At 36.4% G+C, this 26,749-nt stretch overlaps 1 protein-coding gene across 6 annotated transcripts in view; it reads left to right on the top strand.

Annotated features, from left to right (window-relative positions):
• The window catches only part of RABGAP1L (RAB GTPase activating protein 1 like), a 254,532-nt gene that overhangs the window by 4,597 nt on the left and 223,186 nt on the right, over positions 1-26,749 (top strand). For all 6 annotated transcript variants that reach the window (XM_072866788.1, XM_072866792.1, XM_072866789.1 and 3 more), the window contains 6 exons: positions 14,250-14,417; positions 16,083-16,275; positions 18,021-18,231; positions 20,695-20,869; positions 21,654-21,814; positions 22,624-22,734. In XM_072866788.1, coding sequence (XP_072722889.1) covers positions 14,283-14,417; positions 16,083-16,275; positions 18,021-18,231; positions 20,695-20,869; positions 21,654-21,814; positions 22,624-22,734 — 986 coding nt within the window. In that variant the 5' untranslated portion in view covers positions 14,250-14,282. The remainder of the gene's footprint in view (positions 1-14,249; positions 14,418-16,082; positions 16,276-18,020; positions 18,232-20,694; positions 20,870-21,653; positions 21,815-22,623; positions 22,735-26,749) is intronic.

The following is a 26,749-nucleotide window of genomic DNA, read 5'->3' as shown; positions in this document are numbered from 1 at the left end:
ATTTCCCTTTATTAAGAGTTTGAATGCTACAAACTGATACTTTTTTTCATAGGAGCCTGATTTTTTTTTTTTTAGGTGTTGGTGAGAGACAAATACTAGATTATATGACTTAGACTGACCCATCTGAAATGCATGTGGCAGAAAAAGGATTTTATTTTTCCATTCTGTGAACCCTTTATTTCATTTTGTTCTGCTGGTGTATACTTTCACTATTTCCTGTTATTTTGAAGAGAACCCTTACAAGTAACTTCTTGGTGGCAGTGCTGCATAAGCAATAGCTGCCCCCAGTTGTAGCTGCTTGTTTTTGTCTGTGTTACATACATTTATTGTGCTAACATAGGTGCTTGTGTAATCCAGTGCTGAACTGGCTGAAGAAATGCTCTAATCCTCCTTTCTTGTTAGTTGTCAGTCACTTAAGCTGTCCGGTCTCTTTCAGTGTGTGACTGCCCAGATACTTGTGCAATCTTAGCAGAGAAGGTGGGAAGAGTTGCAGCTTTTTTAGGCAGTTCTTCACCGCCTGCTTCTTCAAGATATTAATGCAATATCTGTAGCTTGTAAGTATAAACATTTTCAGCTTGGATTTAAGTGTTTGAGAGCGTTGGAGTGCAAAACAGCAATGGAGTTGAAAGAGAACTTTTTGTATGTGCCAGCAGTTGGTCTGGGAGTAAAACCTGAATTGAAACTCAGATCAGGTGGTGTAGTGAAGACTAGTCCTTGGAGATATTAGTCCTTCCTGTTCATGTAAACAGAGTTTGTGTTTGCTCATAGATGTACACTTCTATAGTAAAAACGTATTTTTATTCCTGTTATACTTGTTCCTAATTGTTAATAGTTAGTGTTGGCAGTATAAACTTCCAAGAAATTGGGAACTGCTAGCTGGAATTATTCTTGGAGAGAACTGTTCAATGATTTTGAGGAAACAAGAATGAGGAATGAAAATGACTAAGGGCACTGTAGAAAAGTCACTAGGTGATTGTTTTGAATGTTAATTGTTACTGTTTATTGCTATAGGGATGTATAAAAAATGTGAGGGGAGAGGGGAAAGACTTGATCAAAATGTTCAAGAAAATACTTTGTCAAGCCCCAAAAGACTAACATGAAGTTGGAAGTTCCCCATAGTTGTTGTCTGCTATATATGCCTTTGACCCTTAGAGCTTCCCTTTTCTGACTCTTCTTTTCTTTCATCATATTGAAACATCAGAAAGTGAGACTGATTCTAAAGGGGTCAGGCTGAAGTGTAGTTTATTATCCAGCTTTTGATAGTAGCCAGAGAAATCAAAGTTTATAGTAAGACAAATACAAGTGATCCTTCTTCCAGCGTACTCTCCCAGTTTCTCTCACTGGCCTTTGTGATTCTGCTTTTTTTCTTTCTGGTAATAGGTGAACACCTGGGGTCTTATTGTAGGGTATGGAAAAAGTAGTTGCATTATTCTCTACAATTCCCAGAAAATTCACGTGAGGTGCCATAAGATTATGTTCTTACGCAGCGTAGATGTGCAGTTAGTATCATCTGTTTAGCTGGGGCTTCTGAACAGCCGACTTTTGATTTTGCATGGATAGGGCTTGGGTGCTTCACTGGGCTTGTTGAAGACTCAGCTTTGACTTGGATGTGTGGTGGAATGCTGGTGCTCACCTAGGTTGCACTTCATATTTTGTGTTTGGATTCCTTGTATTGTAAATGGTTTAATTCTTCCATGGGTTTTTCCCTGGTGGTGCCAGGGTTACCCATTCTAACACTTTGCCTCTGGGGTTGTTTGGGGTAGCCCACCTTTGCTAGTTGCAGTCTCTTAACTGTGTGTTTGTTATTTTGCTAGCTTGTACTGTGTTTAGGGACTTCATAACTTGACGCTCTCCCTTAATGGAGACCAAGCTAGTATGCTGAAAATACTGTTGTGGAAAGTGTATGCTTATGTAACTACTTAGTAGGACATGACCTTTCGTACTTCTTCACATTTCTGTGAATTTTCTATTTTAGATTACTTGCCTATAACTTCCTCCCTTTGTTTCCAGAAGTAAAAATGTTTTGTGGAAGTATTTAGTATGTAAACATTGATAGTAAACTTTATCTGCATTTTATGACAACCATGTATCACTTGTGTTGAAATTGATAGTAAAGCATGCTTATATTTGGGAAGCTATCTTAAACTTTGAGAGACAGAGATTGCGGTTTAAAGAAAAAAAAAAGAAAAAAGGTATAGCAATTGCAGATACAGCTTTTTGGCTTCTCAGGATTTCTTGTTTTATGCAAGCAGGTGAATTTATCAAATTAGAAGTATGATAAAACCTTTAAAATTCAAGCTACTCTGGATAGCCTGTCTCAACAGACAAATACTGGTTTTGTTCATGGTTGTTGGGTAATGTTAGACAATATGATTGCATCAAGAAAATTAATGGAAGTTCTGTCATAGCTTTTTGCAAGATTTTTGCAATTATGCTTGGTGATGATATAAACAACTATATTGTATTATTTTAGATACCTTTTCCCCAGCAAGAGGTTATTGTGTAATTTTTATAGACTGGTCTAGATTAGCCTGAGGCTTACACCAAATATAATCAATAAGAGTAATTCAATTTAATGAACAAGGTGCATAAGATCTAGACAATGGTGATCTGGCCAAGAGGCTAAAATTATTTATTTAAAAAAAAAAAAAATTGAGCTGTTTTTCTTTGAGCCCAGTCATAGTTTCACCATAAGAAGGATCTAAAAAGTCTTTTTGTCATGGTGTTTTTAACAGAATTTATCCTTTAAAGCAATTCTACTTACCAGATTTGATTACTGGAAAAAAGCTGCAAAAACAAACAAAAAAACTTTCTTTGGCAACCCCAGATTAATTTATCTATTGAAAGCCTTTCTTGTAATCATTGGTTAAAGGTGGGTTTTTGTGAGTCTATAATACCTTGAGATGTACTTGTTAGCTGTTTCAAGGAATTTTTGAAACAAGAATGTAAAATAGAGTGATCAAAAGATTGTACCTGTCTTTTGATTAGATGGGTTTAAATTTTTTTTAAAGTTAGGTTTTTCTTTAATCCTTTAGGAGGAAAAATAAATTCTGATCATTATGGATGTCTGGGATGAAAAGAAGAGAAATTGTGTCTTGGAAAAAGGGCACACGTGCTATTTCTCTTTCCCATTCCCCTTTTCAGGCAGCCTGTGGAGGAAATACAGAGCTTAAGAAATTCTTAAGCTTTCCAGGGCTTGGTATGAAAAATGTTTTTGGAAGGGAATGTTATGCGTAGCATCTTCTGAAAATCAAGGTCGTACACAATCTGCCAGTGTGAAATTATATATACACATATTGTTCTTGTGTTAGAATTTGAAGGTAACTTCAAGTAAAGCAATAGGACTTCAAGTAATGCAATAGAAATATCTTTCTTTGTGTGATTCCCACCCCCCACCCCCACCCCCGATACTTGATCATACAGCTTTGAATGATACTTCCTTTAGGTCAAGTAATTTTTTTGTCAGAATTAGAAAGTATTCTTAATAGTTTATTAACTGAATGAACAGGCTTTTGTATAGGGGTTAGCTGATTTTTTCATACTACCTTTCCAAGCAGTAGTTCTTCCTTGAATTATAGAATGGATTGGGAATAATTTGATTAGTGAAGTTGACCACACAGAGAAATATTCTCAAAGAACACACCGTCATAAAAAAAAAAAGTTCTGTTTCAATTCAGGAAGATACGCATTATTCCTTGTTATGTGTCTTTCAGAAACTTTCATACACACATCTCATAACAGTTCCTAGAAGAGTTTAGGTACTTTGGAAAACTTTAACAGTGATCTGCATTGAGGCCAAGCCTTGTTTTTCTCCTCTTGATCAATGACATGAGCAAATTGTTTTAATTCTTCAGACTTTAAATGGAAAAAGCAGAAAGTGAAGGAAAGCCTTTTTAAATTTTTTATTCCAATGTGATTAGGTGGGATAGAGTGGTGTATTAGTACCAGGTATATCTGATTACATACTGACCTGTTCTTACCACCCGAAGATAATTTTTCTATTAAGAAAACAGTTTTATTGTCTTTTATGAATTTCCATTCTCCATTTTCTAAAACCTCTCAAGGCCTTTGAAATTAGCAGTAGAGCTGGATCGCGGAATATATTTATAAAAACTTGCCCTAGGAATGTGGAATGCCAGCAGATTAGTTCTGGCATGCAGAGGGCGTTATGACTTTATTGGTCAAATAAAAATTAGAATGCTAGTTGAACCACTACATTTCATCATGCATAGGACTAAGAGAGGCAACAGTTACAAAGAGGGTCATTTGGTGTGGCTTTTAATTGTCATGTACACCTTTCTATATTTCTCAGTTTCAAGCAGTTATCTTAACTTCAGGAGGTTTCAGTTGATCTTGGTCTTTAAAATAACTGTGATTTCTCTCTCTATCTTTTCATGTCATATCTAAATATTTAATTTTTCAAGTGACAATTTAAGATCTTAGTTTGGATCCTAAAGGGTTTTAAGTGTATAACGTATGTGGAAGTATTTATTTTTAACAAGAAGCTTGATTTTGTTTCACATTATAAAGGAAATGTTTTTCTTCCTTATAAAGTATTGAGTGCACTGTTGAAACTGTACAGTTTTGATACAAAAGCAGTAGAAGTCTAGATGGCTGTCAAATCAAAACTTACAGTCCTTGAGATTTTGGAAAATCTGTAACTGAATAATACAAAAAAAGTCTGGTGTGGTTATTTATTTACAACTCATGATTGCCTTTGACCACTACTAGAATGAAAGACTTAAGATGAAGAAAAATATCTAAAGAAAATGAGATCAGAAGAGAGCATGCAACATTGTCTGGTCCATCCCACAGTGCAGTACTGGACTGACTACAGTTTAACAGTTTTTGAGAAATATTATGAGAAATAGCAATCTCATTGTCTGTGGTTGGTAGTATAAAGGTGGCTTCTGTGGTTAAGAACAAAACATTGTGATTTCAAGTTAAATCTGCAAAACCTAATATTCCCGAAATGCATGGTGCAAATCTCAAGATAACAATTGTCATAACCTGCAATTCTGGCTTTGAGGAACAAGGATTTTCCTAACTCTGAAGGTAGTCGGTGCCAGGCAATGAATCAAGATTTCTTGTGTGTTTCACTGATGTCAGAAGTGACACTTTATAAGATACTTGTTTGGCAAGGAGAAAGATTGGCACCCCAGAGCACTACTGCATTGTATCATACTGCTGTTCCATATGGTCTCTTTTGCTTTACATCATGTAATTCTTACTGAAATAATAGCTTGTAGAGAAAATACCTGCTTGAAATATTCAGTATATTTAATGGAGAGAGGTTGTTCCATTGGCTAAATTAGACCAACACTGTTATTTTTACTGCTAAGGAATAAACCATGAAATAATCTCTTTAAAACAATTATTGTATTATGCTACTGCTTTCCTCTGGAATATAGGTCATTGTATTTTTGAGTGAGTGGCCGTACAGTTCAGTAAATTGGCTGGTGCTCAGTTTCAATTTGAATGCTGCCTGCAAGCATGATGTAGCAATGAAAAAACATAGGAAACCCAAGTTTGTCAAACTCCAGCTATGAAAAATTGGATACTCTTTGTTGCTACTTTATATTTTCCAAAGTTAAAAATTAATTACTGGCTCAAGAAGCTGAAGTGTTAGTGCTTAGTTGATGACACGGAAACAGTGTGAAAGTGTACTAGAGTTGCTTTATTTGCATTGTTTGCTTTATCCTTGAGGCAGAATGAGCTACTGTGCTTAAGCTAGTTGTTGAAATTCTGGTAGGCTACCGAGTAAACCTGTTTGCCAGAACGTGACATGTAGGTGTGTGTGGGGTTTTTTTGTTTGTTTGCTTTTTTGGGTTGGTTTTTTGGTTTTTTGTTTGGTTTTTTTTTTTTTTTTTTAAATAAGATAGACATGAAGACTAATAACATCTCTAGAGTAGCAGAAGCCTTCTTATTTACACTTATTTCTAAGTTGTACTTTGTGGAAGGGGATAGGGAGGAGAAAGGTTTTTCTTTTAATTGGCAGAAAATAAAATGTATTTCCTTAAATTGGTTAAACACTAATTGGATTAGCTAGCATTGATTATGCTTGTAAACAGCATAAATTAATATGTGTCAGCAAGAGGCATGTATGCTAGTGTAATCTGTTCTTCAACTGATGTCTCTTATACTACTGACTTCTGTGTGTGGACAAATCTTAGGCCTCAGTAATTGTTTAAATAATTGTTAAAAAGAATTCCCCCAACCTTATTTTTAACTCTGTTTTGTCTAGGGTGTAGCTTGTCCTCCATGACTCTTACTTGCTCAAACTGCACAAATTTAAAAAAAAAAAAAAAAAAAAAAAAGGAAGTACCCCCCTTGATGGGAGGCTACCTTTGTAGCTAGCAGCTTACCTGATATTCTTTCACTTATCTGGACTGATGTTTCATCTAGTGTTCATGATGCTTCTTCCACCCAATATGTAAATTTTAGGGGGTCAGATCTGTGGTTTTATTTTGTTTTTAAATTTGCTTCTCATCTTCCTTCATGCCTTTGACTTGCAGTGATTGATGATCTCTGCTGAAGAGGAGAGATGGTGCTTCTCTGTTCAGCTGTAAATGTCAGCCCTTTCCTTGCCTGAGCCATGCTGCACTGAAGTACCAACCACATGCCTACCATTCCTCTAGAAGGGTTCTTCACCCTGATGATCTTGAAGTTAGATGAATAAACACAGTATTTTTCCCCGAGCAACACCAAACTGTGAATCTTTGTAATGTTTAAGTGATTCAGTGGTTTATGTGTAATCCAGAGTTTCAAGTCAGGAAATCCATTTCTCTCCCTCATAATAAATGTCTCAGTATTCATAACGCAATGTGTTTAAAAAGTGCTGGTTAGAATTTATGTGAGAAGATGTGGACTTAGTATGTTTTTGAGGGAGAGCAGACATTTTCTTGTTTATGTAGTTGTCTTTTGAGTCTTTTTCCTTAAATTATTATTCCTTGGCTATAAGATTGACATGTAAAACCAGCCTGCAAAACCTCTGTATCTAGGCACCTGGTACAACAATTAAAAAAGTTTGCAGTCCATGAACAGGCTAATTATTTGCTGTTGCCTACATAGTAGTAGTTTGCTTTCACAAAGGAGACAGTGTTGCCAAAATAAGCTATGTGGTTACTTTCTAGTTGTGTTTTTTGTTTGTTTGTGGGGTTAGTTGGTTGGTTGTTTTTTTTTTTTGGACACACTTTTGTCTTAACATTGCTTTCATGGAAATTAGAAGAATCTTTATATACATATAGGTTTAGGTATTTTAAAATACAGTGATACAGCAGTCATCTCTGTATTAGATTGATTTTAATCTTGGGAAACAGTATCAGTAAGCCAAGCTTGGTTGTTTGTTTGTTTTTCCCCGTATGTGCTTTACATAGTCTTTCACTTCCAGAGATAAGACACTGGGAAACAATTTATAGGTAATAAACCAGTAGTTAGTATAAACATAGAAACTTAGCTTCTTACATAAAGATTACACAATGAGAAGTTGAGATTAAGGATAAAATTATAGTGCTGTTGTTGTCAGTGAGATTTACACAAACTGATTTTATGAAACCTAGGATTTTCTTCTGCCTATGTGTCCACCCAATTAATAGAGAAGAAAAGGGTTTTGGGGAAGGTGGTTAACGGTACTGCTTCAACATACACTATAACAAGGAATTTTATAGGGTTGTTTAGTCCTTGAGTGCAAAAGCATGGAAAAGCTAAAGCTTTGTGTATTTGCAGCATTTGTTAGCTTTCTGGGGAGGATATGCCTCTCATTAACATTAGCAAGCACATAGGGGTGCGAGCTCTGTGTGCCTCTCGTTAACATTAGCGAGCTCATGGGGTGAGTGCTATGGTAACACATAGTTTTGACACATTTCTTAGACGTAAGATGCTGTGGTTGAGACACTCAGTTATATGTGTGTTTGTGTGTCTATAACTGTCAGTGTCTGTCCAGTTTCCTAAGCAGCAAGTTAGATTCTAACCACATCACTTCAGTAACCTAGAAATCTGAGTCACGTAGCATCTGTGATTTCAAGTTCAGTTAGCTTAATGCTCTTTTTGCTGTCATGCATTGTATTGTGTGGCTCAAAAAAGGGGAATAAACTATGCTTTTCAACGTACACTTGTACTTCAGACATCTGTTAGCAGAAGATGAATCTCTGCATAGGTGTATCGGACCTCCCTCTTCAGAAAGTTCCCAGAGATTCCCTTGAGGAACCTTAGTTCTGAAATAGGTAGAACTTATCTACCAGTAATTTGTTTGGGGGTTGAGAGCATCAGGCAAACTATATGGCTTTGAAAGCCTATCTTTAATACGGGACCCAATTTTGTTTGTCTGATAAAAGAAAGTATGAATTAGCCTGCTATTGATTGTTGTCTTTCAAGAAGGCAGGAAGCTTCCTTTTAAAACATGTTTCTTGTTGCTTACTGAAAATAGATAGATCAACATTTATATTGCTTTTCTGTTGTCTTTTCCTTTTATTACATAGCTCTACATCTTATCAATTTTCTTGTTGTTTTTGTTGGTTATAATGCTGAAAGAAAATCAAAAGACTTCCCTCCCCCGGCCCCCCCCCCAACGGTGAACTTCAGCAGTGACTTTGAAATGTTTGTTGAACACAAACTGGAAGTAAACCCAAAAATGTCTGGTAACTGCTTCAGAAGACTGGTTCATGTAAAAATTGGTATTTATTTTTGGGGACCGGTTTGATGAGGAAGTTTTTGAATCTAATTAGGTCTGCAAAACAGCTCCCCTCTGGAAAGTCAGTGGCCCTACCTTTGATTCTTTTTCTCCTGTGATAGTGAGTGCGTGTTGCCAGCAGTGCCCTGTCTTGAGCTCCTCTGCCCAGCAATCCCATGGACATACATCACTACCTAGGTATTTGTCTTTCTGTATGTGATGTGTTTTTGCAAGTTGGGATTCAATATGAAATACATAGGAGAGTTAGGGAGGGAAGGAATTAGGAACATTTCTGTCCTGTGTCCCTTACTCTGATACAGTGCTGAATCCACCTAGGTCTTCCAGGATTGCTGTTCTTCAGCTTCTCTTGCTCTTCAACCACTTAGGCTGCTTTATAAAGGGAGCTGCAGTGAACCTGGGATGCCTTTCTGGAACGAAGTGGGGAAGCTGCTAGGTTTGGGCCTCCTATGTACATATGTGTAGTAAGTTCCAGTCTCTGGCCCCCAAACCCCTATATTCCAAGTAGTATGGCTTAGATTTTGTCCAGGACTTTGTATAAGCAAAACACTGGGAACTGAAGTACAGCAGAGAGATGAAGTGACTTGACCAAAACTACACAATAATAATAAAAAAAAGCAACAGATTATCTTCAGTCATTGTAGTATCACTACAGCTCAAGATAATCTTCAGAGCAATCCCCCTTAAAACTAGGTAAGTCTGATTAATTACTTTGTATCTCCAGAATCCTTTGGTCTCAAAATCTGTTTGTCAGAAAGCCCTTTCTGAAATTGTTACTTTAAAAACTTTTAATCCTTTTATCATAGTTGGCTTTATTTAGCTGAGTTTAGGTCAATTTCCTCCTATGTATTTGTTGCTGAGTTTCTGGATTTTTTTTTTCCTGTGTGGTATTGTTCATCAAAGTGTGGAGCAAAAATTATCTTCTCTATAGGAAAGAGCATGACTGTTCAAGATGCTTCTTTTGTAGAAATTACTTCCTTGCAATAGTAGTGCATACTTCACAGTATTTCTTACTGTGAAGAGAACTTTCAAAGCACAATTTGTTGTCATCTTTCTGAAGGTGCTGTTGGAAGAGTAGTTTTGACTCTTGGCTCTGGTGATTTGGGAATTTACCATCTGGTCTGAGGTTTTAATCCTTGGAGCACTGTTGGCAGAACAGAACGTGTTTTCATACCTTGGCCACGTTTGTTCATTTGGAACTAAACTGCATTATGTTTGCTGACTTTCCTGTCCCTTTCTGCTGGTTACTACCCTCCCAGTAACTTTAAACTGATAAAGGAAATGCTAAACCTCTTTCATCAGTATTCTGAGACAGCATTCAGCTCCAGGATTGTCTCCTGCTAACTTCAGGGAATAAACTTAACATGATTGTAGACTGTGCAACTGTCTAATGTTCTGACCAAGGCAATCAAGAATAAATTCTTACATTCTTAACTTTCAGCTCTTCCATCAGAAAGGACGATCAAAACAAATGAGACTTATTTATGAGTTCAGTAGTAGGGGTCTGTTCTCAGATTTTGTATGTAGGTGATGCTGTCATTTGTTCCTTACCTTTTGTAGGAAAAAGGGGAGTTCAAGCATGTAACTCAGTAATGAGTAAAAAAGGAGTAAGTCCTCAATAGGACTAAAGCTAACGACAAAAGTGAAATGACATAACCATCTACTGACTGGAGGTGACTGGAAAGTCCAGAATGCACGCGTGTCTTTTCTTGTTACTAAAGAATAAAAAAACCCCTTCAGATGTTCTACTCCTTCCCTTCCCTTAATGCATGATTCTTTCAGAGAGGTTTTTATTCTTTTTACTGGTTTTCCTCAGAAGTGCTTAGCTGAAGTATTAGGTCATTTGCATTTATAATGTAAAAATAGAATTTTTTTTCCCTCTAGGTAGCTTACTACTTAAGATGGTACAAATCTCAATAATCTTCATGAGACTCCCAGTTATATTCTTAAACTCTGACATAAACTTTACTCAAGTTGTTTGATTTGAAAAATTACTTGATCATGATTTTTGGTACATAGTTTGTCTCTGATCAAAAATAGTTTTTAATGCCAAAGACTGATCATAAAATATTGTGTATAAAGCTTTTGCTTTCTAAATAGCATGTGACTAGAGTGGGGGAGGAAATGAACAGTCTGTTCACTCTGAGATTTTAATTTTTAGTACACACATTTTCCATGAATGATCTAGAGCACTGCTATTAATTTGTCATATGGCAAGTTCTCTAGCAGGGACATCAAGAGGTTGTCTTAACAGAACACCTGAGTGGTTTGTAGACTTGTAACTGTACCTGTGTGAGCTAAAGAGTGTGGAACTGCATTCTTGTGGTTGAGGCATTCGCTTCCTGAATGTCTGACCTGCTTGTGTTTGTGTTTTTACTACTAAACTGAAACTAATGTGGCTTTGTTTTGACTGAAATGGGATAGAAGGTATTCTTATGAATAATACCGATGGCAGGTTGGAGTAGGCTATAATGAAAGGCTGGAATTAGGGGTTCTGGGATGGTAATTTATTCAGCTAACATAGTTGTGTATGGAAAAAGGTATGTGTCTGCACTGGATATGGTGGTTTAAGCTGATTGTGAAGACAAGCTTGGAGTACACTCTTAAGGACATTAAAGGCCTTGCAACTCAAATGTAATTGCAAGAATGTGTGTGGTATGCTTTTAAGTATCTGATCCGAATGAGAAGCTCCTTGCAGTCATCTAATGTTTATAATATTTTCTTTGTCTTTCTCATTAAAATTTAGGAAGTAGGAATTCTTTTAAGCTGCCTTTATCCTCATAGGGCAAGAACAAATATTTTGTACATCAGTATGCTTCTCTAGTTGTATTATCATAATTTTCTCTGGCTTTACAAAGGTTACATTTTCCCTGGTTTTATTATTAACATACTGCTACAAAAAACTTTTCCTAGTTCACAGTGTGCCTGTCAGTTCTTACTTTGCTGCAGGAGAAGAACTGGTGATACACTAATGTTAGCAGCTTGCATTTGTCTTTTGATAATTCATATAGTAGAACCATTTTATACTGGAGTTCCTGTGTTATTTTCCTATAAGTAAGCACAAAAAATAAACTTAAATAGACTAACCCGCAAAAAATTGTCAAAATAGCATATCTTGTGATATCTCCTTTCTGCAAATGTGCTAGAAGTAGTGGTGAGGCTTCCTCTTTGTCATCTTCAGAAAGTCCGGCAATAGTAGGTGTGGGGTGGGAGGGAGAGAGACTTCTGGTAGACTAGATCTTTGCTCCTGATGAGGCCAGTAGGACTGACAGTCATCTGCTGCTCGTTTCTCCAGTGGTGGTGTAACTGCAGAGCTAATGATTAATCAGGATATGCTGTATTTGGGGAACCTAATTTTATGTCCTTTCATTGCCTTTGAAGAGTTCTGTAATAGTGGACCTTCACTTTTATATTCAGGATTTACTTTGAAATTAGTATTTATTTTGAGCTCGACTTGCTCTTTATTGCAAATAATACACAAGCTCTTCAGCAACATTTTTACAGCATGACATTTGTTAAAAAAATACATGGACTTAATAAATTGTTTATAACATACTTAAAATCTTGTGTATTAAAACTTTGTCTTTCTTTTGCCAGAAAGATCGTTAAAGCAAAGATGCTTTAAAACACTGAAACAAAACTTATTTCAGTGGTCAATCCATTACTTAGGCTTGGGTGGAGCTCAGATTGCATCATCTGTTTGAAAAATATTCATGCTTGTGAATTCATGCTTAGTCTGGAGATGTGAAAGACAATAGAGAGTGCTAAACTGCCAATCCATGTTTGTAATCACTCTCTGAATATTATAGCTGTTGTTTAGTGTCTTTTTTATAAGGTGAATCTTCTAACAAGTTTTTATGCTATATACAAGTAAGTTATCTGAAGAACTTGAGTTCTTTATTCTGGGATTTCTACGTATAATACCCTCACTGGGTTGATGGGTAAAATTGTGGCTAGGTTAGGGAGGGGGAAAACCTTTTTGTAGAGTTGTGTATATAAATGGTTATGACAAGCCAAGTCTTTGAAAGAGTAAAAGCATGTTGACTGTAGTTTCAAAAGTGATAGAAAATATTTTTGTATTGAAAGTAGTCTAGTTCCTGCATTTGTTTTTTGGTCCAAAGTTGCTGAACTGCCTCTTGTGGCTAGCATGTTAAGTAATGTCTGTTCAGAATGGTGGAGAACATGTATGTCTTAAGTGCTGTTTTTGTGGTTCCCTATAGTTAGACCTAAATTTGCATTCTTTTCTTGATCACTTGTTTTTTTGGAACTGTAGCTGAGATGCAAGCGTGGCACAGTTCTGCACCTTGGTACTGCTGTGAAAAGCAGTGTGAAGCTAAACCCGTCCTTGTTCACCAGTCACAACAGACATTTGGTTGAGCTACCCCTCTTTGGGCACTTTCCAGCCTTGCAAAGGTGTCAATAGCAGTTTTTTTTCCCCTTGTGCTATATGTGACTCTTCCGAACTCTGAGTCTGAAGCACAATAAATCCCAGCACTCAGCCAGAGTAGTATTTTTCAGGAAACTGAAATGGAAATAGACCATATCTGGAAGTGCATGCTATTTATAAAGTCTACCTGAAAATATATCTTATCTTTTTTAACACAGAAAATATAAAAACATAGATCCATTTACAACATAAAAAGTCTAATATACAGTGTTCTTCATTCCCTAAGGAATCAGGGAAGACATTCTGAATTAATGTAGGTGATACTGTCTTTATTTGGTGGATACCTACAGTAGCTGTCCTCATTCTGAAGTGCTAGGAATGGTTTTGGTTCTGTATTTTTATATGAACTTGTAATGTATAGGCTGGCCATTATTTTGGCCATGGGCCCCCCCCTCCCCCCCTTTTTTTTTTAATTGTTTCTAGATTTATTTTTTGCTGTGCAGACAAGGGAGAACTTGTTCTTGATTTCCATAATAGTTATAGTTTTGTTGTTTGTTTTTAAGTGGTGTGGTTAATTTTAACTCTGTTGCAGGTGGTTGCAGAGAAATTTGCTGAGAAGGATGTGATTGTGGTTTATTATCACCTTTGACTTCATCACCTAGAGAGATAAAGAATAATAAAAACAATTCTAACATAATCGATTGCTAAATATGTTTTCATGTGGAGAGCATACACTTTGATAAGCAGTTTTTTGAAAATTATTCTTCAGGTAATCTGTATCTTCACACAACCTGCGTGGCACTCTGGCTAAGAAATATACCTGTATGAGGGATAACAAAGGGCAGGAATTAGGAAGGCAGAGAGAGCAGATTCTGGAAGATTAAAAACAGGGGAGGTGGAAGCTCCAAGGTGAACTTTGTCATGTGTTATCTATACACATAGATAACAGCCACTGCTGTTAAATTGTAGGATTTTTAAACTCATGCCCTAAAAGTCATACTTGCTATTTAAAAAAAGATTCCTTACACCAATGAAACTGGAGTTTGAGGAATATAATATAATATTAAAAGTCATATAACTTTGTTATATTATTCCACAATAACTTCATATTACACCTATTAACATATTGTTTACAGCTTCCAAAGTAATTATTTAATATTTGTCCTTCTTTGTTAGGTTCTTGTAGCAGGAGGAGAATACTGACCTGAGATGGAAGTCAAAACATCATTTAGCAAAGCTAGTAGGATTCCTGAAACTGTATCCACATTAATTAATGAAGAATTTGTCCTGGTTCATCAGCAATCTGAGGACACCTCTGGAAAAGATGAAAAACCTCAGCTAAAGGTTTACTATTACTTTATTTTAAATGTGTAGTAAGATTTGTATTGATCAAAAGACTGCAACTTCTTTTGAATATTTAATTAAAGATACTTCTGTGTGCTTGAGGAGATTCTTAGACTGTAATTTTTGTCCTTGCTTATTACCAGTGAAATTAACAGCTTAGATCAAGCAAATCTGTCCAAAAGTGGCAGTTCAGTTTTTCTTTTAACAAGTTCTTGGGGGTCAGCTTTGTTACTATTCTGTGGATTTATACATTAGTAAAGGACTAAAAAGTTATTTTCAAAGAATGAACTTCAGATTAAAGTTTGGGAAATATTCTTTAGGGATCAGAGACTCTGAATGTTGTTATCTTAAAAGCACATAGTAGGCTGCATAGGAATAGACCACAGAGGATCTTGGTTTTTAGTTTTTAATTTAGTTTTCCTGCTTAGTGCTACTTTAGGCATGACTAAGACCTTTTCTAAAAGCTTTCTCCCTATAAATAGCAGAATATTTTAGCATTTGGGTGACAGTTGATTGGCTAATTACAAATATTCCCACTTGAGTTGCAGTAGCTGATTTACTGGTTTTGGTCCACTTGGAACAATAGGAATTTGTTCCCTTTGAAATGACAATAAGTACTTAGTCTGTCTTTGCATAACTGTTCAGTTATTTATAACCAGTGATTTCTGTCTGTATTGAACACTAGCTGCTTCTTTAGTAATTATGTCTGGAAAGAGGCAGGTGAACTGGAGGTAGAATCCATAATGCAGCTTTATTGTTGGCCATGGGTTTTTTTTGGTCTGAAAAGCTAGTACTTGTGAAAGGCTGTATTTTTTTTTTTTTTTTTCCTAGGGAATGTGTCTTGCCATTTTGTTACCTTAGACTTGCACCCCTCCTATGTGTGTGACAATTGGTGAAACAACTGAAATGGATTGGATATGACTAAGAAAGTAAAATTTTTGTTAAGATTAATCTATAACAAAGTCTGTTGATCTTCATTCTGAATGGAGGATCTAAACACACAAACCTGTTATTTTAAGAGAGCTCTGTAGTTTTTAGATGGATGGTTGTTGGATTAGCAGTGAGTGCACAAGTCTTAGGAGGAGCGGCTGAGGGAACTAGGGTTGTTTAGCCTGGAGAAAAGGAGGCTCAGGGGAGACCTTATTGCTCTCTACAACTACCTGAAAGGAGGTCGTAGAGAGGTAGGGGTCAGTCTCTTCTCCCAAGTAACAAATGATAGGAGAGGAAATGGCCTCAAGTTGTGCCAGGGGAGGTTTAGACTGGATATTAGGAAATTTGACTTCACTGAAAGGGTTATCAAGCATTGGAACAGGCTGACCGGGGAAGTGGTTGAGTCGCCATCCCCGGAAGTACTTAAAAGACATTTGGATGAGGTGCTTAGGGACATGGTGTAGTGGTGGTCTTGGTAGTGTTAGGTTTATGGTTGGACTCGATGATCTTAAAGGTCTTTTCCAACCTATACGATTCTGTGAACATGTGTGTTATATGTAATGGGATGGGGGGACATTGGATTATATTTGATTTAATTTTGTTGATTCTTAGTGTGTTGTCTTGTTCAGCAAAGTTTCTTAACTTTTGCAATGAATAAAACTATATGTTTGAAAAATAATAGTGAAAGTAAAACTACAAGTACCTGTGAAAAATGTCATCTCCTTCTGCTTACAGGTATTTTCAAATGGAGATGATCAGCTGGAGAAGGCAATGGAAGAGATACTAAGGGATTCTGAAAAAGACCAGAACAATTTCATTGCACTTCGAGAAGGTTCCAGTGATGCAAGCAGCCAGGCAGCTGGAGATGGGTCAGCAGATCAAACAAATCAGCCATCTTTGCACCTTGTTTTAGACCCTTCTACTACAGGTATTGTCAAAGTGCTTCCCCCCTCAACATATATGGCAGTCTTTTTCTTTATGCAGTTTCAATTCAACCTTAAAATGAATATAAAGCTTTCTGGAGCTTCATTCCAAAACTATACTGGAGAATACCCTGGGGCCTCCTCTCCTTCTTTGATTAGTTGAGGGTTATAGACAGGAATAGATTATCATCAGATTGACACCCTGTGCTGCTCTGTTTTGGTCAAGATAATTTGCATTTTGTCTCCAGCCCTAGATGAGTTAGGACTAGGTTGTGTAACTTGCTGAATGGACTACAGTTGAGGTAGAGATGCTACTGATGGAGTATGAGAAGTTTCAGGGCAGTGCAGTACTCTCTACAAATGAAATATACCCTGAGCAAACTGATAAACTTTTCAGCTCTGGTTCTATCACTAGGTATCAGTAAGGACAACTTTAGATTTGATATTTGCTAGGAATGGTTGTGGTACTTTTCTGGTATTTGAAGTTTTGGTGAAAAAGGGAGGACTGAAAGCTTTTTATGTAAACAATATTGTAGCTTTTAAAAAAATATATATTAGGAATACAGGGCTGTGGCCGTCATCGTGGGCCTTGAATTAGAATTCTTTTTCCCTCAGTAGTATGCAGAGCACTTCTGTGGCATTGTGTCAGATAATTTGCATAGCATCTGTTTGGGAAGTGAAAAAAAAGATGTTTTTGTGGTAGAATTAGAACTCTTCTCTTAATTACATGTATGCTGTATTTTTGAGAAACTTACCTTACTGGCTCCCTGTTTGACGTGCTTCAAATAGAACACAACCCTTGGCATGAATGAACAAAGGAATACTTGTAGATACATTCTCCCCCACCCCTGAATAATTTAATTTTGCAACCTTTATGATTTAACTATTATGGAAATATTAGCTATAGTAATAAGAAATAGAAATAACAGGGCAGATTGCTTGGAGAGGTTTGGAATGTCCATCTTTGGAGATACCAAAACAGCTGGACAGGGCCCCGAGTAACCTGATCCAGTTTTGAAACTATCCCTAATTTAACCTGATCTGTTTTTGAGCAGGAGTTAAAGCTAGATGACCTTTAGAGGTCTTTTCCAACCTGGATTACTCTGATTCCATACTTAATGAATTTTTCTACCACCTCTTCTCTCGTTTCTCAAATGTCAAAATACCTTAAAAAAACCCACCAGAAAACAACAACAGCAAAACTCCCAAAAGCTCCTCCAATCGTCCCTGTCTGTAGTAGTGTGATAGTGGAAAAAGAACGCTTCTCTTCTGCTGAGTGGAGGAACACACAGATATCCCTTTTCTTTTCTCCAGCTCCCTGATGGTTTCATGCAGTTAATATAGCTATCCCAGGAATGTAAACCACATTTAATAATTCTACACAAGCTGCAAAGACATGGGAGAGAAGAGAATTAGAGGCATCTTTATGCAAAATGATGAGTAGGAATTAGAGGGAGGTATAAGCAAACTAAAGTAAAGAACACCTGGGGAATGGAGCTTAAGGAAAAATTGTGTTCTAGCACTGCTAAAAAGAATCAAAAGGCAATTTATCCCTGCATCCGTGCATTAGAATAGAATAGACTTAACGTTAATATTAAGCTGCTGAATAGATTTCTTACTATTGGAGCTGGGCTTTTGACCTCCATATCTGTTCTTAGAAAAAGTGGGAGAATTTGCTATGGAACTCGTTCAGAAAATAGCGTGTAAAAATAAAACCAAATGGTTAAAGAAACGGTTTCTTAATTTTCAGAAATCTGTGCACCAAGGCCATCTTCTCCCAGTGAACCCCTGGAAGAGGACAGCGTATTGTTTAACAAACTGGCTTATTTAGGTTGCACAAAGGTGTCTGCCCCTCGAAATGAACCAGAAGCTCTACATGCCATGGCAAACATGAAATCCTCAAGTCAAGCCCCTTTGCCTGTAACACTCTATGTTCCAAACATTCCAGAAGGCTCTGTAAGGTAACATACAAATGTTTCTTCTGTTACTTGCACAGACACATAAAAGGTGGATTCCGACTTTGTTACTCACACAGAGAAGTAGAATTGCTGGATTTGTGCCTGAGGTCCTTGCTGAAGAAAGTTATTTTTGGGAAATTCCTCTGAAGCAACAAAATGCATGCTCAAATTTAACATGCAGTACATAGTTGGTGGTAGCAGTTGCCATACAGTGTCAACAAAAGCATATCTCTCTACCTGCATCTCTGTTCAAATATGATGAGAAGCCTCTTTGTCCAGATAGTTCATTCATGCAAGCTGCCTGCAAATTTGTGGTACCTGCATGTCTAGCTATAAGTGTCTTGGAACTTAAAGCAGAGAGAAATGTTATAATACTTTTTGTCTACATGTGAATGCCATTGCTTGTAGATAATGATACAGAACATGGTAGTAATACTACTTGTCAGTAATCAGGTACAGTGAAATACTTTGCCTTTTGAAGGGAAGCAGTTGACCAGTGGAAGTGCTGTATCAATGATCGCATTCACCTGTTTGTGGTTATTTGCTCAAAGCCCGTATGCCATGAAGGATTATTTGAACCATTTCAAACCAATGAATCCTGAAGATGAAGTGTGAGGCTGAATGTCATCTTTTGGGCGTGGGATTACTCTGAGGGTCAGTGTCTCTGTATTGATTATCAGCAAGTGCCTGTTTGTTAGCGGTAGGGCCAAATATTCTCAGCCATCTTGTTCAGTGATTTCTGATATACTGGAAAGGGAAAGCTGATAATGCCTGTTTTCTCCCAACCTCCCTAGTCTGTAATCACCTCCAAGGTAAATATGTTGAGACAGTAGTAGTCGTGCTGACCTTGGGTTAGCTGAAGTTTCAGTTCTAGACTCTTCCGTATTTGTTGAGGACTTGAGATGCTAGTTTCTATTTCCAGACATTGTACGCTAAAGCCAAGTCTCACCTGTGTCTGCCTCATGATGCATATGCTGATAGTATCTAGATACTAGAAAACATTTACTTGTCCCATGTGAGAAGGGTCTTCTAATTAGTGATGAGAGAGTCAAGGGTTCTTAATGAGGGTGCCCTAAAGGCACACCTGTAGCAGTCTTCCTTCCAGAAGTAGGGAGCATCTCAATATTCAAGATTTTAAATTTTATTTTTAAACTCTGATACCAAGATATCTGAAGGATATGGTTAGATTTCCTTCCTTTCCTGTGCTCTGCCTATGTATTGACTATCATCTTGTGCAGAAAGACAGAAGGGCCTTCAAGCACATATATTATTTTCTTCCATTTTGCTCTTTGAACGCAATTTAAGATTTTGTTTGATGTTATGGCAATATTTCATTTGAATTAGGAAATTACACTGCATGCTTTTATGATGGCAACTGTCACATGGACACTAGGTGTTAGGTGTGCTGTACCTATTTTCATAGCCATTGTGGCCATTCAGGAAGGTTGTTTTGCAAGTGAAACTGCAGGTTCCGTTGATCTTCAGTTACAGAGGACATCTTTAAGTGAAGGACTGCCTAAGAATCTGCACAGAACTGTAAAGGTGAATCCATGTGTGACATAATACACTCCACCAATGTTCAAGTGATACCAGTGTCATCTTTGCGGAGTGTTTCCATTCCTGGTATCTGAACACTTGTCATATGGGGTTCCACTTAACATGTCCCACCAATATCGCAGCATGCTGAATCCTCTCTGGGCTTTTCTTGCCTTTAGAAGATTAAAGTCCTTTATTTTTATTGTTGCAGACTTGGGATTCTGTTCCAGGCAACAAATGTTTATTCACCCTTGATGTGAATATGCATATGGACAAAGAGAGAAAAGACAGGAGAGAACTGTGTAGCTCTAACTATTATTCTTTAAAACTCCCTGTCTAGTAGTCTGTTCTGAGACCACCACCCCTCTTGTCTTTAAAGTTTCTGAAATATTTGTTGGGTTCTGAGTTTGAGAGGAATTTAAAATTTTGTATGAGCCCTTAGATCTGTGATTAATATTCACCTGAACATGCCAGCAAACATTTGCTAAGCCATATAGTCCTGTAGATTCTGAATAAATAATGTTTTCTTGATATTTTCTTAGAGATTTACATTATTTTAGAATGTTGAATTTTCTTTGATCTTTGTATGCAAATTGCATTTTCACGGTTGCTGTGGTTTCTACATTTCTACTCGTGTTTTTCACGAATGATTGCAGAGCAATGATGGTCATTGTTATTTCATGATATAGAGGTACTATATTTGTCTATATTATAGAGTATAAAAGAAATTAAGCCAATGTTACAACCAGAAACATTTACATCTTAAATTTGGAAAGCCTGACATTTCTGTTCCTACTGCCCATCTTGTGTACTTGAATTTAGTAGTAATTACAGTTTAGATATTTATCTAATTGTAGAAGAGTCTTTTAGGTAGGCCTGTTTGTTTTACTGACCTTTTTCTTTGATCTTCCCTGTTCCTTCCCTTGACAGAATAATAGATCAATCCAGCAATATGGAGATAGCCTCTTTTCCAATCTATAAGGTGTTGTTTTGTGTGCGGGGACAAAATGGGACTTCAGAGAGTGACTGTTTTGCATTTACTGAAAGCAGCTGTGGAACTGAAGAGTTCCAGATTCATGTTTTCTCCTGTGAGATTAAAGAGGCAGTAAGTATTGTGTTGTACAGTGACTTGTAAAAAGGATACGAGGAGTGTTTTAAGAAGTTGTTCCAGATGTGGAAATGGTATATAGTGCCTTGAAAAATATGTTAACACATATATAATGAATTTCACAGAATGTGCAGCTAGTCATATGTGAATATTAATATCACTTAAATTTTTTTTTTTAGTACTTCAGTAAAATTCCAAAGTGCACTGTAATGGGAAGATTTGGAAAGCCTAAGTTTAAGACAAATATTTTGTTTTTTAGGCCTCATTTGGGTAGGTTTCAGACTAAAGTTGCAGTCTAGACCTTGTGAGTTACAAAGAATCATTTTACGGTACTCTGCCCTGGATATTTTAGGAAGAACTATGTGATAGTTTGGGAGAAAAGGGTTTTCTACAGTGGAAAACAGAGGTTGAAAAATAAGAAATCACCTTGCTTTTGACATCTGCAAGAGCAAGCTGTAAGTTGTGTTGTTAAATACACAACTTGAGAAGTACATTATTCAGGTCCTCTAATGAGTTGCATTCGTAATCTTGTTATATAAACTTACTGGGCATTACATGAGCAGTGAATGTGACACAAATGGAAATAGATGATGTTGTTACTGAATTTGCTTGGTTATTAAACACTCGATCTGAATGTCATGTGTTATATGAGGCATGCTTTGTGTTCAGTATAAGAGGCAAGTGACAGTAATTTTAGGACCTTCAAAAACACATTACAATACCCCATTAAAAATACTCTTTTATTTTTGATAAAACTGTTAATTCTTTTGCTTTTCTGCAGGTCAGCCGAATTTTGTATAGTTTCTCAACAGCATTCAAACGTTCTTCCAAACAAGCATCTGATCATGTTAAGGACTTTGTTCTTCCTACTCCGGATAGTGATGTGTACACTTTCAGTGTTTCCTTAGAAGTCAAAGAAGATGATGGAAAAGGAAATTTTAGGTAATCTGAATGGAAAGGGAAAAGTAGAAATCTCTTTGAAAAAAGCATGTAGCGACTTGCATAATGTACAGCTGCTATGTTGCAGTAAAATTGATTTGGCTGCTTTTCATAAGTAGACTTGTTATTAAAAGGAAGCTGTTGCTTTGCTTTTACAATTTTCTTCTCTGTATCTTTTATGTAAAAAGATTAAGAATTAATTAAGAAGATTAACCTTTTTCAAGTTAGTTTCTTTTAAATACATGATTTCTGGTAGGGATGAAAAGATAGTAGGAAATCTGTTAAAAACGTTAGTCAAACCAATTTTCTTGAGTAAATACAGTCTAGTGGTCTCTTTATTTTTTATTTTTTTAAATAAGCTAATGAATTCCAAATTTATTGAAGATTTAGAAAATGTAAACTTCTCTAAGCATTACAGGGGAGCAAAGTCTTCTTTGCCTAACAGTTAATTACAAGATTTTTTTGGAATGGAAGAGAGAGTCGATTTAGAAGAGTTAATTCTGTGAAAATGTCCTATTTATTTTTTGCTTCATAGCCAGTATATAGCATATTTTCTATCATTTTAGAACCCAAAATACGCCATGCATTTTTGCATACATTTGTCTGATAAAACCCCCAGATGGCGTACTAAGTGTGAGCCTATAGTCTGTTTTTCTTGCGTGCTGGTTTATTAACTTGTGAATAAGGGAAAAGAAGGTCTCTCAAATGAGTTGAGCCATTAACAGTTTAAGTGGGCTGCTATTCTCTTTTCTGTATTTAACAGTTAATCTTCTGTACCTGTGCTAAAGAAACTTGTTTCTTTATTCTTTTAGTCCTGTGCCAAAGGATAGAGAGAAATTATATTTCAAGCTTAAACAGGGAATTGAGAAAAAAGTGGTGATTACAGTTCAGCAACTCTCAAACAAAGAACTGGCCATTGAAAGGTAAGATTATTATAAAAATAATGCTGGTTAAGTTTTTGAGAGAACAGTATTTAATGTACTTTTCCCTAGCTTTGCAATTTATATGACAGAAATACAACAATAACACAGAAAGTATTATTGCACAATATAATTAATTTATAGGTGGGCAGTTCAGTTTTAAATTTCTTTTTAAGTATTTGTGTGTGGTTTGTTTTGGGTTTATTTTTTAGGTGAAAACAAGAAACATAGCCTGTAATACTCAAACATTCTTGTTTTTTTGCCTTTTAATTGTCTATTTGAATGTGGTGTTAGGATACTTATGACATTCAAATACTTTTGATTTTGCTTTCTGTTGTTTTTAAGTAGTGCAAAACCATGCATTTATTGTAATCCTGCATTATGAGCATCTCACTGTTTAGTAAAAGTAACCAAGTTAGGTTGCCTGAGCTATGGTAAACCTTGCAGAACATTAATCTGTTAGATCAATGTACTGGAACACTACAAGTTTGGACTCAACCTGCTGGTTAGAAGAAGCAATGTTTTGGTGGAGTCTTCAGGATGAGTAGGATTCCATTGTAGTTTTGTTATAACATGGTTCTAATGTTTATCTCGAAGTGATGGTGAAGAGCTCAGGAATGGTTGATGACTCATGTTGTATTTCCTGGAAATTACATGAGAGGGATCCCTTTTGGACAGAATAATCTGACATTTTGTGCAAAGCATTTGCACAAGAAGTGGACCATGCATGTGAACAATAACAGTTAATGTGTTCATTAACACATTAACTCTTGTTACTACAGTAGTAGTAGGTATTGTATTAATTTAAATTAGGAAATTCCTTCTCAGTAGCTCTATTTTTAAAAATAGCAAACGCCACCAGATGGCAATCTTATCAAAAGAGTAACAATAGGAGAATTCAATTTTAGCGAACAGGGAATTCAGAATAACAGGAGAATCAAGAAAAAAGCCCCACAACCCTCCCAGAACCTAACATTGATTACTTTACTTGCTTTCAAGCTCTTATTTAAAAAACGAAACTAAAATTTTAGACAAGTAATATACAGCAGAATTTTTTGTCATCATTCTTTTGTGTTGTAAAATTGTGCTTTTGCTACTCTGGCTTTAAAAAAAGATAATCCTATTTTCAATGTATTTTTAATTTAAATAATTTTGGCCTCAGAATTCAGTTAATGAATGATGAACTCTTTTATGCATTTCTGAGTAGCATTTGATAGTTGTTTTTTTTCCCCTAAAAGTAAAGCTACCTTCCTTGGAAATTAGTTTTTATTTTGATGTTGTTTAGGATATCCAATTAGGATGTTACTTTCATCACCACAAGCTTTGCCAATAAAAAGTTATTTAATTGACATGACATACGCAGGTTTAAGTCATTTTATGTACTTACACTGCATAACATTAAAATTCAAAACCGGTATAAAAGATCAATTCAGGTTACATCAGACAGTGAGCTTCTAAGCAATTAAATGTCTCTTCAAATAGTATTTCTAAGTGGAAATTATAATGAGAAAAAATGTTGTTGCTAAAGAAATTTGGTCTCTAGTCTGAAGAGTTCAAGAATCTTTCTTCATGGTCTCAAAAGATTAAAGCTGGTATCACTCAGAGAAACTTGCCACCTCCTGGTGTTCAGATAGGGCCTATGGCTGTGTTAGGTTGATACAGCAGGTTACTCTCAGTTGAGTTACTTTGTCCCTTCCTACCTTTGTGGCCTGTTTGACCCGGGTTTTGCCTGTTTTTATCTAGCTCAAAGCAGGTAAAGAAATTATGTTCGTTCCTGTCTCCCAGGTTTGAGTCATGTGTGGCACTACATAGGTTCAGTCCCACAATGTGGGATATCAAGTCTCAGTTGTTTACAGGATTCAAGAAGAAAATTGTGGTTAATGATCAGGGGGCTTTAAGAAAGTTTTTCCAAAGAGTGAAGTAGCCTTTTGTTCTGAGAAATAAGAGGATTGACTGTTCTCAGTAGAGCAGTGTTTAAGTATAGTATGCTACCAGTCATACAGGAGAGTTAATACCAAGTTATGCAGGTATAGCTTAGGTTAAAGTCTAGACTGGTGTCCTTAGAACTGATATACAGAATATTGGTTGGTTGCTCAGTAGTACTGGAGTCTCTTAAAGATCATGTTTCCATGTTAACTTAATACCATGAGCCTTATCTGTGGGTAGCATTTGTATTTATGTAAATGGAAATATATATTAGTGAATAATAATTTCAGTTCTTTTTTTGCAGGTCTAGAAACTAGTTGAATTTAAACAGAGTAGTGCACCTGCACATAGCCACTTGGTAGCTAGCTGAAAGTGAAGAAAACCCAGTATGTCAGAATTGGCAAGACTGAGGCCCACAGTCTATGCAGGTCATTTTGAATCCTGGGTGCGTAGTTCAGCCTCCTCAAATCGGAGGCTGAACGTGTTGACAATTGTTTGTGTAAAATCTTGCTCCTCTGCAAGTGAGGGTCCTGAACTCATTTGAACTCATTTTGCTCATTGAACTTAGTGGGAAGAGAAGCCTTGACTCTTCTAGTAGCAGGATGCTGCCAGTCATCATAAGTATCTGCTTCTGTGAGAGGCAGGGGTTACTTATTCCTGACTTCCACTCTTTTGGAAACGTACTTCCCAAAAATTTTGGGTGGCATACATCAGAACTTGTGTACATCTGAGAGAAGCACAGCAACAGCTAGGATCTGTGAGCTGTTGTCTTTGAAAAGCACAGATATTTTGCCTGCCTCTGAATCTTAGCCTTACAGTTTGCTTTAGCAGATGTACCAGAAGCTAGTGACCCTTCTACTGTTATAAATTATAGCCCTCTCAGAGCTATTTCTGCCTCAGGACAAAAAGCAGCAAGTCAGTCTACTGTAACGTTCTGCCTGGTCTAATTAGTCTCACAGAGAAGCCTGCTTGTGTGGTTAAATATAAGTCCTAGCATCCTAGCTACCTTGGTTGCTGTACATGGCACTGCATTATGCTATATAGATACATAAAAATTGTTGTCTACTGTTTTATTTACCACTTTGATTTTTAAGATTCTAGTAGTGAAAGGGTATGGAGAAGGAAAAATACAAATGTGGATGTAAGTTACTGTTTTAAGTGTAATGAGGTGAGAAATGAAAATCATATTCCCAAAAGTAATAGGGGAAAACTTACTAGATGGTGTAGTAATTGCATATCTTAAGACTTACAGTTAATAGCATTGTTGAAATGATAGTTGCTGTTATATCTTTGTTCATGATACAGTGTGCTTGTCTGAAAGCTGTGAAACTATTCTGTCTTCATTGCTAACCTATGAATGTTCAAATAATCTCTTACAATTTATGTTTGCTGAAAAATTCAAATTTTCATTTGGACAAGTGGGTTGCCAGATGACAGAACTGCATTTGTTCAGACTTAGAGAAGGTGGGAATGGGGGTTCTTCGTGGTGTATTCAAATAACTGGTGGGAGGGTATGGAGGAGATGGAGCCAGACTCTTCTTGGAGGTGCAGGGTGGTAGGATTAGAGTCAATGGACGCAAGTTACTTCCCTGGAAATTCCTCTGTTGAATGAGGCCAGCTGTTGCCAATACAAAGGGAGTTGAGCATTGGAACAGGTTGCCAAAAGAGATTATTCATTCTCTGTTCCTGGAAATGCTCAGAACTTGCTTTGACAAGGCACTGGGCAACCTGATTAAAGTTGGTCCTCTTTTGAGTAGTGCCTTTAATATTCAGGAAGTTTGAAATTCTGAATGTTTTAAGAATGTTTTGGAATTTTTATTTTTTTACTCTTAAAAATATCAAGAACATTTTCTTGTTAAACGACTGGACTGGAATTCTGGAATTCAAGGCCCTGTATAATATAGAAGTTCAGTTTTAAAAAATAAAGAATGAAAGTCTAAAAATTGAGCAAATTAGTTTTTTTAAAGGGCCCATGATGCTGCATGATGTTTCACACCAGTGATATTATGGGTGATAGAATGTGTGAATTTGTAACTTTTCATATGATTGTATGAAAACAATTTCTAAAATAGACTGGGGAGAGTGAATTTCT

The sequence above is a fragment of the Ciconia boyciana genome, chromosome 7 (assembly GCF_034638445.1).
Source record: "Ciconia boyciana chromosome 7, ASM3463844v1, whole genome shotgun sequence".
In the NCBI taxonomy this organism is placed as follows: domain Eukaryota; kingdom Metazoa; phylum Chordata; class Aves; order Ciconiiformes; family Ciconiidae; genus Ciconia; species Ciconia boyciana.
This window is presented reverse-complemented; position numbering and strand designations above follow the sequence as displayed.